This window comes from Ovis aries, chromosome 5 (genome assembly GCF_016772045.2).
Source record: "Ovis aries strain OAR_USU_Benz2616 breed Rambouillet chromosome 5, ARS-UI_Ramb_v3.0, whole genome shotgun sequence".
Taxonomy (NCBI): Eukaryota; Metazoa; Chordata; class Mammalia; order Artiodactyla; family Bovidae; genus Ovis; species Ovis aries.
Genome location: NC_056058.1, coordinates 49,582,351 through 49,601,399, shown reverse-complemented (window position 1 = coordinate 49,601,399; position 19,049 = coordinate 49,582,351). Strand labels below are relative to the sequence as shown.

At 42.5% G+C, this 19,049-nt stretch overlaps 2 protein-coding genes across 6 annotated transcripts in view; both read right to left on the bottom strand.

Moving 5' to 3' along the window:
* Positions 1–19,049, bottom strand: part of LOC105611202 (protocadherin alpha-2-like) — a 179,299-nt gene that overhangs the window by 123,892 nt on the left and 36,358 nt on the right.
* The window catches only part of LOC101122274 (protocadherin alpha-C2), a 204,419-nt gene that overhangs the window by 156,189 nt on the left and 29,181 nt on the right, over positions 1–19,049 (bottom strand). Inside the window, exon 1 of one of the 5 annotated variants that reach the window (XM_060416528.1) lies at positions 16,222–18,751. The exons of 2 other annotated variants lie outside the window; for them this stretch is intronic. In XM_060416528.1, coding sequence (XP_060272511.1) covers positions 16,222–18,663 — 2,442 coding nt within the window. In that variant the 5' untranslated portion in view covers positions 18,664–18,751. Of the gene's footprint in view, positions 1–3,010; positions 5,554–11,102; positions 13,614–16,221; positions 18,752–19,049 lie in introns of those variants that run through there. 2 more of the 5 variants (XM_060416529.1, XM_042250583.2) reach the window with 2 other exon arrangements.

Here is a 19,049-nt window from a genome sequence, read left to right as displayed (position 1 = left end):
TGAAGTTTCTCCTTTTCCAAAAAGGAAAACTTAGGAGTTTTGTCTGATCTAAAGGATAATTTCTTTAATTATATTTTTATTTTTTAAAGAAATCAATAATTTTGAACTCTTACAGTTATTAAGAGCTGGAAATAGAATATTTATGAATATGAAAATTTATAGAAATGAGGGTCAATTAATTCACTGATGTATGTATGCTACTAAATTCTGATTTTATGGTCCTATACCCCTCTAGAATGATTCTAGTGTCAAAGTCTATTCAAATCCTGATTTTAAGAGTTACTATTCTTACAAAACATAATAAAAATTTAAATGAGTTCATTTATCCATCCATAATAGCAATGTTCAGTGTGAGCTATCAATACTATCTGAAGTTTAAAAATAAGTTTATCATTGATTAATCATCTCAACACAAGATAATGATATAAGGTAAATTCCATTGCTGTTAATGAGCATTTTTGAACCAATTAATAGCATAAATGTCCCAATATAAATCTCCAATAATGAATAAAAAGTAGTGTAGTTAAGTTACATCTTGTCAAATAATAAGAATGTACTTTCCCAAGCAACTCATTAGAGCTATTGCATCTAAAACTTCAGTTGGATAAGAGTTACCTGGAATGCTTGTTAAAATACAAATTTTACTGGTAATTTCAGAAATTTGAGGTGATGTCTGGGAACCAGAATGTTCAGTTTTGAGGCTGACCACAGACCCCAGTCTGCCTGGATACCCTCTATGTTTGTCTGCATTCTTCTATAAATCTATATAGTGCCCCTTTCACTCTCAAAAGTGTCTAAATGTCATAACTTTAGTTAGCCCTATCTTGACACTACAATTCAGGGACTGGCATAGGGGAGCTTCATTGTTGGTCTCGTGATTCTGGCTTAAAGTGAAGAATGTTATCTACAGATAAACAGAGGGATAGTTACTAGGTAGGCGAAACACTGAAGTGTCTTCTAAGCTCTCAACTCTCTGTTTTGGACTTTCCCCCTGTTTTGGAACTTCCCAGTTCCCTGAAATATACTGTGCTCATGCTTCCTGATGACCCAAAAAATCAATTAGTAAGATGTTTACTGATTTGAAAATTTGCACACAATGATAACCCGTATTCTGGGAGGGAATAAAAGATTAGTATAAGGGACTAAATTACTAATTACATTGATACAATTAAAAATGATAAAGAATAAAATGTATAATTATAGAAGATGTAATAAGTACTTAATGAATAATACTAGGTCTAAGATACTAGAAGAGTGGTGGGAATTTAGGGGGAAAGCAAATGACATTTCTAGTATCCCTCAATCCATATAACATAATCAAATACCTGGACCCACATACAGGCGGCATATGGAAACTGAAAAGTACACAGACAGAAATAATTGAAAGTATAAGTCTGGATATAAAGTGAGTTATGCCAATAGACATGGGTTTTATGACAGGAGTTCAGAAAATACTGAAGTTTTGAAATAAACAGAATTAAAAGAAGTAGATTGCTTTGTAGCATATACCAAATGTGTTCTTTGGAAAAAAGAAAAGCACTGAAGTGTTTTATTTTAAGAGATTTTACTAGCACATATATGGTTATATGGTGGCTGTACTCTCAAAGCCATTCTGATTTTCCTCTGCTGAGTTTTTAACTAAGAAATACCTTGTAAAACACCTGACACAATAAAGAATAAAATCTCTGAATAGAAATACAAGGTGCATTACAAAACTACAATGCAAGAGTAAAGGAAGTTTTTAAATATAAATTAGAAAAGAAAATGAATGTTCAGACTAACCATAGAGTGTGGAGAACCACCAATTTGAAACTCACAAGCCGCAGTCCAAGAAATGTAACTTTTACATGTAATAAATTTAAAGGTGTACAACCTCATCTACAGATTTCTGTCTTTTGGACTATTTAAATGAAAAAAAAATCCTCTTCTAAACTGCTTAAGTTCCATACAGTTACTTTCAAGAGAATTCAAAGTGCAGAATGTAGATATATTTTTAATGCTTGAGCATTATTATATCACTAACAGAAAAAAAATTAAAAGCAGAAAGTCTTCTTGAGGAAAGAGAGTACCTTTCAGGAAGTATTTTCAATATCAGATAAAACATGAATTTCAGGAAATTCTCTAAGTGGTAGAAAAGATTCTTAAACAACATTTTCTTGTGAACTACACTGTCAGACAATGTAAAAAAAATTTTTTTTAACAAGAGGGAATGAGTTATATTTGAAACACTTATATTCAAAACCAGATTCCTAAAGTAAAGCCTCTCTTTTCTAGGTATAGAGGAAGTTGCTCATTGATTTACAGATACTAATTAGTGCTGACCACCATGTCTCCAAAAAGGTAGACAACTACAAAGTTAACAAGATCATGGTTACTCATATACCTGCTCTAGTAAAGTAAAGTAAAAGTAAAGTTGCTCAGTCGTGTCCAACTTTTTGCTACCGCAGGCTCCTGTGTCCATGGGATTTTCCAGGCAAGAGTACTAGAGTAGCTTATCATTTCCTTCTCCAGGGGATCTTCCAGAACCAAGGATCGAACATTGCAGACAGACACTTTACCATCTGAGCCACCAGGGAAGCCCACTCACTATACCTGCTATGAGGTTGCTTAAAAACAAAAGAATTAAGACTACAGCACCATGCATAGTTTACAATGGTGTTGCCGTTTACTTAAAGTGTAACGACCAAATCTGTTTACACCTAATAGTTTTCAGCTAAGGTAGCAACAAGGGATCAGGAATTCAATATGCCCAGAACAGGTTCTAAACAAAATGAATTCAGTCTCAATAAATATCTGTTTAATCCATGGTTTATAATAATTCTCTATTAAAGTACAAACAAAAAACTCAAAAAAAATAAATAAAGATATTCACTTTCTGCAAATAAATTTAAACATCCTGGCAGAACTAGGATAAATGGATGAAAACCATTCTAATATACCATAGAAGATACTTAAGATATGTTTCAAGACGGAATGCAAAAATGAAAAATAAAATATTAGAATAACCCACCTTACCAGGGGAGTCCAAAGAAGCCTGTGGATCGTTGGCTACAGATCCAGGACACGGAGGTAGGCTGGGGCTGAAGGCCATGAGGTCGTTCTTGGGCGGCCCTTCCCCAGAGCACACCCTCTGTCGCCTCTCCTGAGAGAAAGACCAGCTTCCCACAGCGCTGGAGCACACCAGCCTGGGCTTCAGGGGTCCACACGCGCCTTCGCTGGGCGGGGCCGAGCACCGCAGCGCCGTGTACAGCAGCAGCGTGAGCACAAACAGGCTGGACACCGCGCAGATGGCGATGATCAGGTACACGTTCACATCCACTAACGCCGTCTCTGCGCCGGATGCACCAGACAACGCCCGCGAAGAGGCCTTGGGCGCCTGGCCGCTGTCCTCCAGCGACAGCAGCACGGTGGCCGTGGCCGTCAGCGCCGGCTCGCCGTGGTCTTTCACCAGCACCAGCAGGCGCTGGCGCGGCGCGTCCGCCTCGTCCAGGGAGCGCGTCGTGCTGATCTCGCCGGTATACAGCCCCACGCGGAACGGGCTGCGTGCGCCGCCCGCGGCCGGCTGCAGCTCGTAAGACAGCCACGCGTTGTAGCCCGAGTCGGCGTCCACCGCGCGCACCTTCGCCACCACGTGGCCCGCGTCCACGGACCTCGACACCACCTGGCTCAGCGCGCTGGGTCCTCCGCCAGACCAGGGCGGCAGCAGCGCGGGCGCGTTGTCGTTCTCGTCCAGCACGAATACCTGCAGGGTCACGTTGCTGCCCAGGGGCGGCACGCCCGCGTCGCGCGCGCTCACCTGGAACTGCAGCAGCTCCAGCTCCTCGTGGTCCAGCGGCTGCAGCGCGTACACCTTGCCGCTCTCCGCGTGCACCGACACGTAGCTCGACAGCGCGCGCTCGCCCACCCGCCGCTCCACCAGCGAGTAGGACACAAGCGCGTTCTCCTGCGCGTCCGCGTCTCGCGCCGACACGGTGAAAATGTGGCAGCCGGGCGGGTTGTTCTCCTTCACGAACACCGTGTACTCGGGCTGCGCGAACGCGGGCGCGTTGTCGTTCACGTCGGCCACCTCCACGGACACGCTGGCCGTGGCCGACAGCGAAGGCGAGCCCCCATCCCTCGCAGTCACCACTACTTCATAGTTCGCTACGCTCTCACGATCCAAGGCACTGTCCAGGACCAGCGAATAGTAATTCTTGAAGGTGGACACTAGCTTGAAGGGGACATGAGGCGTCAGAGAACAGGTCACCTGTCCATTTTCACCTTCATCTCCGTCAATCACACTGATCAGGGCGATGATTGTCCCCAGCTGTGCATCCTCTTTGACGGGGAGCCAGAGAGTTTTGATAGTCAACTTAGGAGCATTGTCATTAGCGTCCAAAACTTCCACAAGAACTGTACAGTGACCAGTCAGGGATAGGTAGCCTTTATCAGTCGCCTCTACTCGGATTTTGTAGGTTTTTCTTTCTTCAAAATCGATGTGTCCTGCAACTGTAATTTCCCCACTTACAGGGTCTATGTAGAACTTAAAATTTATATCAGGAGAAGCGTCACTAGGGAATGAATAAATAATATCCGCATTCAAGCCTTCGTCTAAATCTGAGGCGTTAAGTTTAATTACCAACGTTCCATTAGGGACGTTTTCTGCTAATTTCACAGCATAGAGTGTTCTATCAAAAACTGGAGCGTTGTCATTGGCGTCTAGCACGTTGATGAGTAACTGAACGGTGCCAGTCAGCTCAGGTTTGCCTCTGTCAGTGGCCGTGAGCACTAAATGAAGTTCCGGAGACTCTTCCCTATCTAAAGGTTTGCGTAATACAAGACTGAGAGGTTTTACCTGTTGGTCGGTGGTTGGTACCTCCAAAGAGAAATACTCAGTGGAGCTCAGCCTGTAAGTCAACAGAGCGTTCTCCCCGATATCTGCGTCTGAGGCGCCCTCTAGTGGAAACCGAGAGTCAAGCGGCCTGGATTCCGCGATAAACAGATTCTTTTGTGTCCCCTGGAACACAGGAGGATTGTCGTTAATGTCCTTCACCTCCACCTCCACGTGGAACACCTGCAGCGGCCGGTCCACGATCACCTCCAAGTGGATGCTGCACTCCGCGCTCCGCCCGCATAGCTCCTCCCGGTCGATCCGAGAATTCACAAACAAAATGCCATTCTGCAGATTTACCTCCAGAAGTTCCCCAAGACCTTTGGAATCCAACTGGAACAGGCGGGGCACCAGCTCTTGCAGCTCCAGCCTTAGGTCCTGGGCGATGTGGCCCACGAAGGTGCCATGTTTGGCCTCCTCCATAACTGAATAACGAACCTGGGCACTCCCTGTCTCCCAGGCTGCGAGGGTAACAAACAGTAGTAGTAGATTCCGGTTCCCTTGGTTGCCTTGACTTGCGCACAGCATTTCAAATAGTCAAGCTTATTTCTTCTTAGCGAAAAATTTCTCAATATTAAGGGAAATCTTCTGATTCCGTCAGTTCCATCCTGCTGTGTTCGTCATTGTTCTGCACTAGGAAACTATAAAAGACTCGAGCATCTTTCCTAAGCCTCAAAGATGGCGGTCGCCTTGGGTCAGAGAATTTCTCGGCGGAGAGTGACATCACGTGGCCCAAAAAGTAAGTACATACTCCATGGCTGAACATTTTACCTTATCCTGAGAAATTTTACTTCCTTCTCTGAATTTTTTCTTAATCTTTAATGAAATAGAGAACAGTATTTGTGTCTTGTTGGAGGCATTCTAGCAAACTAAGTACCTCTGAAAGTTTAGTATAAACCAAAATTGTGAACTTTTGTCACCTGAGAAAACATTCACACAATTTTAAAATAATCACAGAAATGAAGTAAAAATAAAAATGATTGAACAACCAGGAATTTTAATGTGGAGATGTAATTTTGGGTCTTGTAATTCAGGATCTTCCACATTTATAGATTTAGGGTTTTGGCTATAACATTTTGGTGACTATTTCCGGGGTCTCTAGGAAACCCTACCGTTGAGAAAGAAACTCTCTCATGTCTGAAAAAATAATTTAGGAAATTGAGCAATTAACTGGGTATTTTCTTAAGTAATTTTATGAATTGAATGTATGTAAAATAAGAACAGAATTTGCTTCACTATATTGTGTACCAAGATACTATTCTATATTTTTATTAGAAATTATATAACTTGTTTCCATAAATGTGTTGCATGCCTATGTCTATATAGTTCAATTTTTCCAAGCCTTATGAATATTTTTTTAAATCCCCAATATAGTTTATATTCTGTCTTTTCATAATATATTTTAATTTCATTATTGTTCATCTTTAGTACTTAGGCCAGTTTCCGGTTTTGAAGCTATGCTTGGGATTCTTCCTTCTTAGTATCTACTTAACAAGGAAAGTTCCCTTGTGAATTCTACTCTCATTTCAAACAGCAAATAGATTACTAGCATCTATATTTTAGTGCCTCTCAAGAGTAAAGGCATAAGTCAACTATACTCCAATATGAAATTTTTTTAAAGTTTAATTGGTAGAGGAAAAATTATCAGTTTATGGTGCCACTGATGCTTCTATATATCTTTCCTTTCTTTCATATACCTACAGCAAGCTAAGAAACATTTTAACTTAATGCTGTTATCCTTGATTATTGCAGTAACTTCCTAGATTTTCTTTCCATCCAAACTTTTGAAATACATTGTTGACTTCCTTGCTTAAAATCTTTTGCTAGCTCCCAACTAACTTCTGAAGAATCCAAATTTCTTAATCTACTATTCAAAGTGACTTAGTCTAGTACTCAAAATTAAGAGATATTTTCATATCACTTTTTTGCCTTTATTTTATGTGAACCATATGTTTTCATCAAAATGGATTATTCCATGTTTCCAGTCAATTGAGGCCTGTGGGTGTCTTCAAGTTTGCTTAATTTTCTCCTTCACCGAAGTGTTCAGGGGAAATTTACTCATTTGAAAACACCATGACCCTTCCAAGTGTTCCTTTAAAAATGCAAATAAGGAATGATTTTCTTTCAACTGCAGCCCCACTTTTATACCTGTTTTAATATCTTCTTTCAACTTGTATGACTCATGTAAGTTATTCTATAACACTCTCTATATATGGCTTACTTCCTTAGTTAGTAGGAAGTAAGTACTGCTAATTTTTAAATCATCAATAAGACATATTGTGTATTTCTTTTTAAGGAAAAGGAAACACTACTGATGGAAAAGAACAAAGATTTCAAACACATTCTCAGACTTCTGATTTGAAGCAATTTATAAGCATGGAAAAATACATCACTGTCCATACAAGATAGTCTAGACTTTCCCTAAGGAGGTTTTATCTAAATAACTTTCTAGATCCAAAAAGATTTTCTATACCCAGAGTGCTAATTGAACTTTCCAAAACCTGTAACAACTGATTTTTAGATGAATTTTTTATTCTACCCCAAAGAATTCAAAGCATTGAGACATTCTAGGTTAATCTGAAAATAACCTCACAAAGATGATTTTTACATAAGAGTAATATGGAAGGTCATAATGACTTTCAAATATTTTAGTTTTTCCATTTCCAAATATGAACTCCTTGTGCTCTTTTGAATAATAGTAATCAAATTGTCTTATGCACATAGTACTTGCCATAGTTTTACAAGCAATTTTTAAAATATTTACTTGATACAAAAATTCTATACAATAGAACTCATTCATCATTCATAGGATGTGAAGCCAAGGAAATGAAATAACAGATGCTTTAATAAACATTATATGAAGAAAAATTCATAGAGATGAAATTTGGATACAGGATGCTTCAGGGTTCACAGTATTTAATAACTGAGCTCTGGTGCCTTTCAGTTAAGAAATATTTAATAGCTAAAAGCTCTGCATTGATAAAATAGTGAAAAGTATTAAAATACAGATGTAGATTTTGACTCCCTCTTTGTGATAGGCATACTTCCAAACTGAAATTCAAATACCAATTAGAGAGTTGGAGGAACACAGAACTAAAATGATTGAAATTATGAGAGTTGTCAAGTAAATGGTAGGTGGTGGAAACAGTCTTTATTTCTAAGTAAGGGATTTTTAAAAAATAAACAGGAGGAGAATTGAGTGATTAAAGTTATACCTGAGAATCAGATAAGCATGGATTAGGAAATCTAAGAGCACCATCACTTTCACAAGGTTAAAGCTCCATACTTGATTCAAGCAGTACAATAAAAATAAGCATATATAACAATACACAGCCATTTAAGTTGAAGACTAAAATTAAAATTATTCCTTTTATGTCATGTACTTTTAATAACCAAATATAGGCAGCGATGGCATTGTAAGAAATATAAAATAAACTGCAAGATAACACTGGTTTTAGATTACTTACAATTGATCAAAGGAAATAACATGAGGTCACAAATTATTATATTGCTGACCATAACTGATAATAAGATGAAGAAGTATGTTAACAACAAGTTATAAGAATTGAGAATACCAGAAACCCTTCATTCTATTTCACTAAATTCCACCATTTTCTCCAAAGGAAGATGCTCAAAATCTATGGCTGTCTGATTAACATCAAGGCAGGTCAAAGAGTTATAAGAAAAAATATTTTTAAAAGACAAGAAGAAGCAAAATAATGAAAACATGAAATGGCAAACTAATAAACTTTCTTGGACTTTCAAAATTTTACTCTATAACACTAAAAAGCTTTATTTGAATTAATGGGTCCTAACATCTGCATTGGAGAAGGCAATGGCACCCCACTCCAGTACTCTCGCCTGGAAAATCCCATGGCCAGGAGCCTGGTAGGCTGCAGTCCATGGGATCGCTAAGAGTCATACATGACTGAGTGACTTCACTTTCACTTTTCACTTTCATGCATTGGAGAAGGAAAGGGCAATCCACTCCAGTGTTCTTGCCTGGAGAATCCCAGAGAAGGGGGAGCCTGGTGGGCTGCTGTCTATGGGATCGCACAGAGTCAGACATGACTGAAGCGACTTTGCAGCAGCAGCAGCAACATCTGCATGTTCTATGTAATGAAAATTTATAATCTTGTCATTTGGTCACCAAGAATGGCATTAATACATACTTCTTCTATTCAAAATATTTTTCTAAGTCATATATAAAATAAAAATCAATGCAAAATATTTTCCCACACTACTCCAACTCATCTACAAAGGGCTGATAGTATTTTATTCAATATTAATAATTGGAGTTAAGTAGATTTTATCAGTCTAAATGCAATTATTTACTATATTTACATCCTCAAAACATATTAAATGATTGACATGATAAAAATTATCTGATAATAAAGTATATATCTTGAAATGGTAAAATGATCTATTTGATATTGTATTGACAGGATTTTGTATGGTGAGTTTTTTGTGTATTTTCTCTTTGGGGGTTTTTTCTTTGTTTGGCTGAGTAGTTTGCAGAGTCTCATTCCTCCTATTAGGGATTGACAAACTTTGGTCTCCAGTAGTGAAAGCACTGAGTTCTAAACATTGGACTCCAAGGAATAACCTGATAGGTCCTATTTTTATTATTCCTGTTTTTTATTACCTATTTTTACAACTTCTGGTCTATAATAAAAATAGGATGAAAACATTTAAATTTTGAGAAGAAATTATTATTCTTTATAACTAAAGTCAGATATGCAGATGACATTACTCTAATGGCAGAAAGCAAAGAGGAACTAAAGAGCCTCTTGATGAGGGTGAAAGTGGAGAGTGAAAAGCCTGGCTTAAAACTCAACATTCAAAAAACTAAGATTATGGCATCCTGTTCCATCACTTCATGGCAAATAGTCATGTGGAAATAGTGACAGATTTTATTTTCCTGGGCTCCAAAATCACTGTGGATGGTGACTGCAGCCATTAAACTAAAAGATGCTTGCTCCTTGGAAGGAAAGCTATTACAAAGCTAGACAGTTATTAAAAAGCAAAGATGTCACTTTGCCAACAAAGGTCCAGATAATCAAAGCTATGGTTTTCTCAGTAGTCATGTATGCATGTGAGAGTTGGACCATGAAGAAGGCTGAATGTGGAAGAATTGAGGCTTTCAAATTGTGGTGCTAGAGAAAACTTGAGAATCCCTTAGACAGCAAGGAGATCAAATCAGTTTCCTAAAGGAAATAAACCCTGAATATTCATTGGAAGGACTGATGTTGAAGCTCCAATATTTGGGCACCTGATGCAAACAGCCAAAGAGCTGACTCATTAGAAAAGACCCTGATGCTGGGAAAGATTGAGGGCAAGAGGAGAAAGGGACAACAAAGTATGAGATGGTTGGATAGCATCACTGACTCAATGGACATGAGTTAGAGCAAACTCCCAGAGATGCTGAAGGACAGGGAAGCCTGCTGTGCTGCAATTCATGAGGTTGCAGAGTTGCACATGACTTAGCAACTGAAAAACAACATAACTAAACTGCTTGATATGCCAATAGAGAAACTCTATATAAAAAAAGGCTTCCCTGGTGGCTCAGACAGTAAAGAATAAACCCAAATATCAGAGACCCGGGTTGAAATAGTACATATAAAGTTGTAGATATATCTGTATATCTATATACCAACAGTAAGAAGGAGAAGAAAATGAAATGAAATGTATGGACTCTGATCTTAAGTGAGTAAATTAAAACTAATCACCAAACAATACTTCAGTATTATCAAAATATACCATGTGAAGGTTAAAAAGTACACATATCATGTAATCATGAAAAATAAATGCTATGTGGAGGAATACATGTACACTGGATGTTCTTAGTGTTCATAAAGTGAGGTATTGCAGAGGATAAAATCATATCCAATAAGAAATTCATCCAAGGAAAATTTTAATTTGATGAGAAATCTAACTTGTAGAAATAGTTAATAATGTCTGATAGTACTGAGAAACTGCAACTAAATTCACTATATACATGTATATAAAATTATCATCTTTTACCCCTTATGGGGAATGTTATACAACAACTATTTCTCAATAAATCTGGGGAAACTAATGATTAATTGTAGATATTTATAAACCACAATAATGTTTAAATATAAAACTGTGAAATTTGCAATACATTTTAAAAAGAAAATATATGAAATAGCTTTAAAGTAATTATGAAATTTCATTGTAAATAATTATAATATAAATGTAAAAGACTTACTTCCGTGCAATGATCTAGGTCTTGCTGTTTGCCTATGGCTTCAGCACCTGGGAATGGAGGCAGGCTGGGGCTGAAGGCCATGAGGTCGGTCTTGGGTGGCCCCTCCCCAGAGCACACCCTCTGTCGCCTCTCCTGCAAGTAAGACCAGCTTTCCACCTCGCTGGAGCACACCAGCCTGGGCTTCACGGGCCCGCACGCGCCCTCCCTGGGCGGGGCCGAGCACCGCAGCGCTGTGTACAGCATCAGAGTGAGCACCAACAGGCTGGACACCGCGCAGATGGCGATGATCAGGTACACGTTCACATCCACTAACGCCGTCTCTGCGCCAGCTGCACCAGACAACGCCCGCGAAGAGGTCTTGGGCGCCAGGCCGCTGTCCTCCAGCGACAGCAGCACGGTGGCCGTGGCCGTCAGCGCCGGCTCGCCGTGGTCCTTCACCAGCACCAGCAGGCGCTGGCGCGGCGCGTCCGCCTCGTCCAGGGCGCGCGTCGTGCTGATCTCGCCGGTGTACAGCCCCACGCGGAACGGGCTGCTCGTGCCACCCGCCGCCGGCTGCAGCTCGTAAGACAGCCACGCGTTGTAGCCCGAGTCGGCGTCCACCGCGCGCACCTTCGCCACCACGTGGCCCGCGCCCACGGACCTCGACACCACCTGGCTCACCGCGCTGGGTCCTCCGCCTGGCCCGGGCGGCAGTAGCGCAGGCGCGTTGTCGTTCTCATCCAGCACGAACACCTGCAGGGTCACGTTGCTGCCCAGGGGCGGCACGCCCGCGTCGCGCGCGCTCACCTGGAACTGCAGCAGCTCCAGCTCCTCGTGGTCCAGCGGCTGCAGCGCGTACACCTTGCCGCTCTCCGCGTGCACCGACACGTAGCTCGACAGCGCGCGCTCGCCCACCCGCCGCTCCACCAGCGAGTAGGACACAAGCGCGTTCTCCTGCGCGTCCGCGTCTCGCGCCGACACGGTGAAAATGTGGCAGCCGGGCGGGTTGTTCTCTTTCACGAACACCGTGTACTCGGGCTGCGGGAACGCGGGCGCGTTGTCGTTCACGTCGGCCACCTCCACGGACACGCTGGCCGTGGCCGACAGCGAAGGCGAGCCCCCATCCCTCGCAGTCACCACTACTTCATAGTTCGCTACGCTCTCACGATCCAAGGCACTGTCCAGGACCAGCGAATAGTAATTCTTGAAGGTGGACACTAGCTTGAAGGGGACATGAGGCGTCAGAGAACAGGTCACCTGTCCATTTGCTCCAGAATCTCGGTCAGATACGTTAATCAAGGTGATGACTGTGCCTGGCTGAGCATTCTCTGAGATAGGAAGGGACAGGGAAGTGACAGTCAACACTGGAGGATTGTCATTAGCGTCCAAAACTTCCACAAGAACTGTACAGTGACCAGTCAGGGATAGGTAGCCTTTATCAGTCGCCTCTACTCGGATTTTGTAGGTTTTTCTTTCTTCAAAATCGATGTGTCCTGCAACTGTAATTTCCCCACTTACAGGGTCTATGTAGAACTTAAAATTTATATCAGGAGAAGCGTCACTAGGGAATGAATAAATAATATCCGCATTCAAGCCTTCGTCTAAATCTGAGGCGTTAAGTTTAATTACCAACGTTCCATTAGGGACGTTTTCTGCTAATTTCACAGCATAGAGTGTTCTATCAAAAACTGGAGCGTTGTCATTGGCGTCTAGCACGTTGATGAGTAACTGAACGGTGCCAGTCAGCTCAGGTTTGCCTCTGTCAGTGGCCGTGAGCACTAAATGAAGTTCCGGAGACTCTTCCCTATCTAAAGGTTTGCGTAATACAAGACTGAGAGGTTTTACCTGTTGGTCGGTGGTTGGTACCTCCAAAGAGAAATACTCAGTGGAGCTCAGCCTGTAAGTCAACAGAGCGTTCTCCCCGATATCTGCGTCTGAGGCGCCCTCTAGTGGAAACCGAGAGTCAAGCGGCCTGGATTCCGCGATAAACAGATTCTTTTGTGTCCCCTGGAACACAGGAGGATTGTCGTTAATGTCCTTCACCTCCACCTCCACGTGGAACACCTGCAGCGGCCGGTCCACGATCACCTCCAAGTGGATGCTGCACTCCGCGCTCCGCCCGCACAGCTCCTCACGGTCGATCCGAGAATTCACAAACAAAATGCCATTCTGTAGATTTACCTCCAGAAGGTCCCCGAGGTCTTTGGAGGCCACCCGGAACAGGCGCGGCACCAGCTCTGCCAGCTCCAGCCCGAGGTCCTGGGCAATGTGGCCCACGAAGGTGCCGTGTCTGGCCTCTTCCAAGATCGAGTAGCGGACCTGGCCACTTGCTGTCTTCCAGATCGAGAGAATTATAAAAAATAGCAATAGCTGCCGGTTCCCCAAGTCACCTAGATTTGAGTACATCTCAAATTGTTGGGATTTTCTTCCAATCAGTGTATCTTGTTCCAAAATTTAGAGGAATCTTCTTATCCCCTCTTTATTTTCATGATGTGTTCGCGATTGTTCAACCTCCGAATATTAAAACAGAGTGGAGACTCTTTCCAATGTGACTTAATTCTGTCTTCAATTGAGAGAATTTCACAGTAAAGAGCGACATCATGTGGCCCAAATAGTAAGTACGAATTAAAAAATCAGCTTTGTATTATTAGGACACGAGGTTTTATTTCAACCTCTGAATTTTTCTTTATTTTTCTTAAAGCGTAGGACCATATTTCTCATGCTTGCTTAAGGCTGTATTAGAAGACTTATGTGCCTAATATTTAATATGACCATAATTGTGGTTTCCTCATGCCTTGAAAATATGTTCTTTACAAAACGTTTAAAATTAGGATAAAAATATTAGTGACAAATTGAATTATGTTAGCAATAGTAAATTTTAAAATCCCTAGTTTACAGTTCAGAAAATTCAATTTTTCTGAAATAAATTTCAATTTATTTTAAGAAAATTCCTGGTCTCTCTAGGGACCCAGGATCTCAAGAATCTAATGGAGGAAAAACTTAGAAAGGTTGTTTGTTTGGGGAGGCAAGGAATATAAGGAAATAATCCACATTCTTAAAAAAGCGGACTTTTAATCAAGCTTGCGGTGTTTTATCCTCTTTACTTCTACTTAACAGAGTGAGGTGTTTTTTAAAAATATTTCACCCCTATGTTCCCAATGCAAATAAAATAATTAACATCTGTATTCTAATGCTTTCCAAGTTTTACCTGTGCCTAAATGGGTTTTAAATATTGTTGCTGTCCTGAATTATTGCAATAGCTTCTTATTGTGTCATCTTGTCACAACTCCTTTATCCTTCTGTTAATCCTGGCAGTCATCTTAGTGAAAAACACCTTTTATTCCTATTGATTCACATTTTTGATAGCTTTCAAATAACAAGAGGTGAGTCAAAACTTCTTAGTGAAGTACTCAAATTACCCAAGAAATTTTTCTCACATTACTTTTCCTGCTTTATCGCATACTCTTTCCTATGGGAACCATATGTTTTAACCAAAACAGACTATTCTCTGTGTCCAGGCACACTTGGGATTTTGTATGTACTCATTTCATTAAGTTCTTCTGTTCCCAAGAATACCTATTACACTCAGTATTCTCTCAAAGGAAACTTTCCCATTTACAAACCGCTAAAAATATCATACCTCTTGAAGGGCTTCTTCAAAAAGAAAAATAGGCAGTTATTTCTGTTCAATCCACTCACAGTGATTTACATTTCTTGTACCTGTTATAATATTCAGCCTTCTAAGATGATCATATTTATGTATGACAGATATCTCTATTTTTCTACCAACTTCTCGAAGCCAGGGGCTGGGTCTTGTTAACTCAATGATTCTTGGCACAGCATCATTTTCAAAACTTACACTACTATCCATTCCTTGCATGTAGAGAAATGGTGAATACTTTAAGTCATAATACAGAATGAATAATGAAAGCATTAAATCAGAAGAAATAAACTCTCCATGAAAAGGAGCCTACCAAATAAAAGTCAAACATAAATAAGGGGTTTTCAGTGTCTGAGAACTCAATGCACATTTTACATGAATTTACTTGGTCAAAGTCCACATTCTATTGAATTATTGTCAAATATTTGGATCCCTGATAAGCTGAGCAATAACAAGTGTATCACATGGTAGTTGAAAGAGTGTGAAATTTCCCCATTCACTTTTTCATCCCAATCAGAAGTATTCTGGGCCTCACTGGAGGCTCAGAGGTAAAGAATCTGCCTGCTAATGCAGGAGACATGGGTTTGATCCTTGATCCAGGAAGATCCCACATGCCCAGAGCAATTAAGCCCATGAACCACAACTATTGAGCCTGTGCACTAGAGTCCAGGAGCTGCAAATACTGAGCCCACCAGCTCTAGAACCTGTGATCTGCAAAAAGAGAAGCCTTTACAATGAGAAGCCCATGCTCCACATCTAGAGAGTTGCCCTTGCTCCCCAAAACTAGAGAAAACCCCACACAGTAATGAAGATCCAGCAAAGCAATAAATAAACAAAAATTTTAAAAGAAGAATAATAGTTATCCGGATAACTATTATAATGTACTTTGTCTCTAAATAGTTTAAAAGGCCAATAGTAAATGAGCACTACAGACTCTTGGACTCTTGGAATCACCAGGCCCAAAAAGGAATCTAGATTTAAGATATGTTGAAGACAGTCATTAAACAAAGTGGATAATCAAGAGTGTTGGCCAAGCAGAAGCATCAAAGAAAAGAGAGACAGAGAAGAAGAAGGAAAGGAAGGAAGAAGGAGGCTGAAGGATAGAACTATAATAAAGTGATGTTGAAATAAAATGACGGTGAAATAACTCTCCTGAAGTTCAAATGCAAAGTAATCAAAGTCTACAAAATTAATAAGGAAAAATACTACCAATGTATATTTTAAATGTATCACAAATGATTAAGGAAATTTTGAGTATTGCGACAAAAATCTTGACGTGTAGAATGATGTTTTAATAATGTCTGATTCCACTCTACTCAAGTTTAAAAAAACAAAGAGATTATAATAACGAAGAAGAAAAGATGTATATAATGCAAAATTACTCAATTTGTTGAAATAGGAAAATTTAAACATAAACCCAAGGAAAATAATGAAAACATTTTTAAAAATCAACTGTTAATTATGAAAACTCAGACTTACTTTGGAAAGACTATCATCCTTTAAATCCTGATGCTCGCCGATATCCGCCACTACTGGACAGGCTGGTAGGCTGGGACTGAAGGCCATGAGGTCGGTCTTGGGCGGCCCCTCCCCAGAGCACACCCTCTGCTGCTTCTGCTGAGAGAAAGACCAGCTCCCCACCGCGCTAGAGCACACCAGCCTGGGCTTCACGGGCCCGCACGCGCCCTCGCTGGGCGGGGCCGAGCACCGCAGCGCCGTGTACAGCAGCAGCGTGAGCACAAACAGGCTGGACACCGCGCAGATGGCGATGATCAGGTACACGTTCACATCCACTAACGCCGTCTCTGCGCCAGCTGCACCAGACAAGGCCCGCGAAGAGGCCTTGGGTGCCTGGCCGCTGTCCTCCAGCGACAGCAGCATGGTGGCCGTGGCCGTCAGCGCCGGCTCGCCGTGGTCCTTCACCAGCACCAGCAGGCGCTGGCGCGGCGCGTCCGCCTCGTCCAGGGCGCGCGTCGTGCTGATCTCGCCAGTGTACAGCCCCACGCGGAACGGGCTGCTCGCGCCACCCGCCGCCAGCTGCAGCTCGTAAGACAGCCACGCGTTGTAGCCCGAGTCGGCGTCCACCGCGCGCACCTTCGCCACCACGTGGCCCGCACCCACGGACCTCGACACCACCTGGCTCAGCGCGCTGGGTCCTCCGCCTGGCCCGGGCGGCAGCAGCGCGGGCGCGTTGTCGTTCTCGTCCAGCACGAATACCTGCAGGGTCACGTTGCTGCCCAGGGGCGGCACGCCCGCGTCGCGCGCGCTCACCTGGAACTGCAGCAGCTCCAGCTCCTCGTGGTCCAGCGGCTGCAGCGCGTACACCTTGCCGCTCTCCGCGTGCACCGACACGTAGCTCGACAGCGCGCGCTCGCCCACCCGCCGCTCCACCAGCGAGTAGGACACCAGCGCGTTCTCCTGCGCGTCCGCGTCCCGCGCCGAGACCGTGAAGATGTGGCAGCCGGGCGGGTTGTTCTCCTTCACGAACACCGTGTACTCGGGCTGCGCGAACGCGGGCGCGTTGTCGTTCACGTCGGCCACCTCCACGGACACGCTGGCCGTTGCCGACAGCGAAGGCGAACCCCCGTCCCTTGCGGTCACAACCACTTCATAGTTAGCCACGTTTTCTCGGTCCAAGGTGCTATCCAGCACTAGTGAATAGTAATTCTTGAAGGTGGACACCAGTTTGAAGGGAACATAGGGCGTCAGAGAGCAGGTCACCTGCCCATTGGGACCTGAGTCCAGATCGGACACGCTAATTAGGGCTATGACAGTACCGAATTGAGCATCCTCTTGGACGGGCAAGGATAAGGAAGTCAATGCAATCTGAGGGACATTATCATTTTTATCCAAGACTTTCACTAAAACGGTGCAATGACCAGCCATGGGAGGGTGGCCTTTGTCCGTCGCTTCAATACGGATTTTGTATAAATTCATATTTTCATAATCTAAGTTCCCTTGAATAACTATTTCGCCAGTATTCGCATCTATTCTAAACTGGTTACTAACAGTGGCTGGAACAAGATTATTAAAAGAATATGATATTTCCCCATTCGCTCCTTCATCCCTATCAGAAGCATTCACTCGGATAACGATTGTTCCGTTATCTGAGTTTTCAAAGATCTTTACTTCATATTCAGATTGTCCAAAATTGGGAGCATTGTCATTCACATCCAGTACGGTAATCAGCAGCTGAACAGTGCCAGTGAGCTCAGGTTTGCCTTGGTCAGTGGCCATGAGGAGTAAGTTATGTTCGGGCACTTCCTCTCTGTCCAAGGATTTCCTTAACACGAGCCCAATTTGTGTACTGTCATCACTGTTTGTTTTCACATCCAGTGCGAAATTTTCGTTGGAAGTGAGTCTGTAGGTTAAGATAGAATTTGACCCCACATCTGCATCCGATGCGCCCTCTAGTGGAAACAAAGAATCTGGCAGCCTAGATTCGTAAATCAACACTCTTTGTTCCTTTACCGGGAACACAGGAGGATTGTCGTTAATGTCTTTAACCTCCACCTCCACATGGAACACCTGCAGCGGTCGGTCCACGATCACCTCCAGGTGGATGCTGCATTCCGCGCTCCGTCCGCACAGCTCTTCCCGGTCGATCCGAGAATTCACAAACAAAATGCCATTCTGCAGATTTACCTCCAGAAGGTCCCCGCGGCCTTTGGATGCCACCCGAAACAGGCGGGGAACCAGTTCCGCCAGCTCCAGTCCCAGGTCCTGGGCAATGCGACCCACAAAGGTGCCGTGTTTGGCCTCCTCCGGGACCGAGTAGTGGACCTGGCCGTTCCCTGCTTCCCAGGCTGCAAGAAGAAGAAACGAGACCAACAAACACCGGGATCTCAGTCGACCTTCAGGTGTAATAACCATTTCAAATACCTGCTGGTTTATTTCCATCAGGAAATCTTGTCTAGGCATTAAGATGAAACATTGTATGATCCCGAGTCTGTTAATTCAATTCTTCTGCGACTGCCATCATTCAGCACTCTTGGAAGGATGCAATAATGGGAGGAATGGACTTGAATAGCAGCTAGTGTATTCATGGTAGACAGCGACATCATGTGGCTCCAAAGGGTAAGAAATAAATTCATGCTATATATATTATACATATATATGTCTTTTGCCTTACTTTTATAGTAAATCTCATGTTTGTAAATATCTCATCTGTCTTATTACTTTAGAGTAAGGGTTCAGAATATTCAGAGTGAAACAACTTTCCTTCTAGTAATGTAAAAACGGTATCAACCAGTTTAGAAAGTTTAAGTGGGAATTAGAAGTGCAAATTATCCTCCATATTTTGTGTA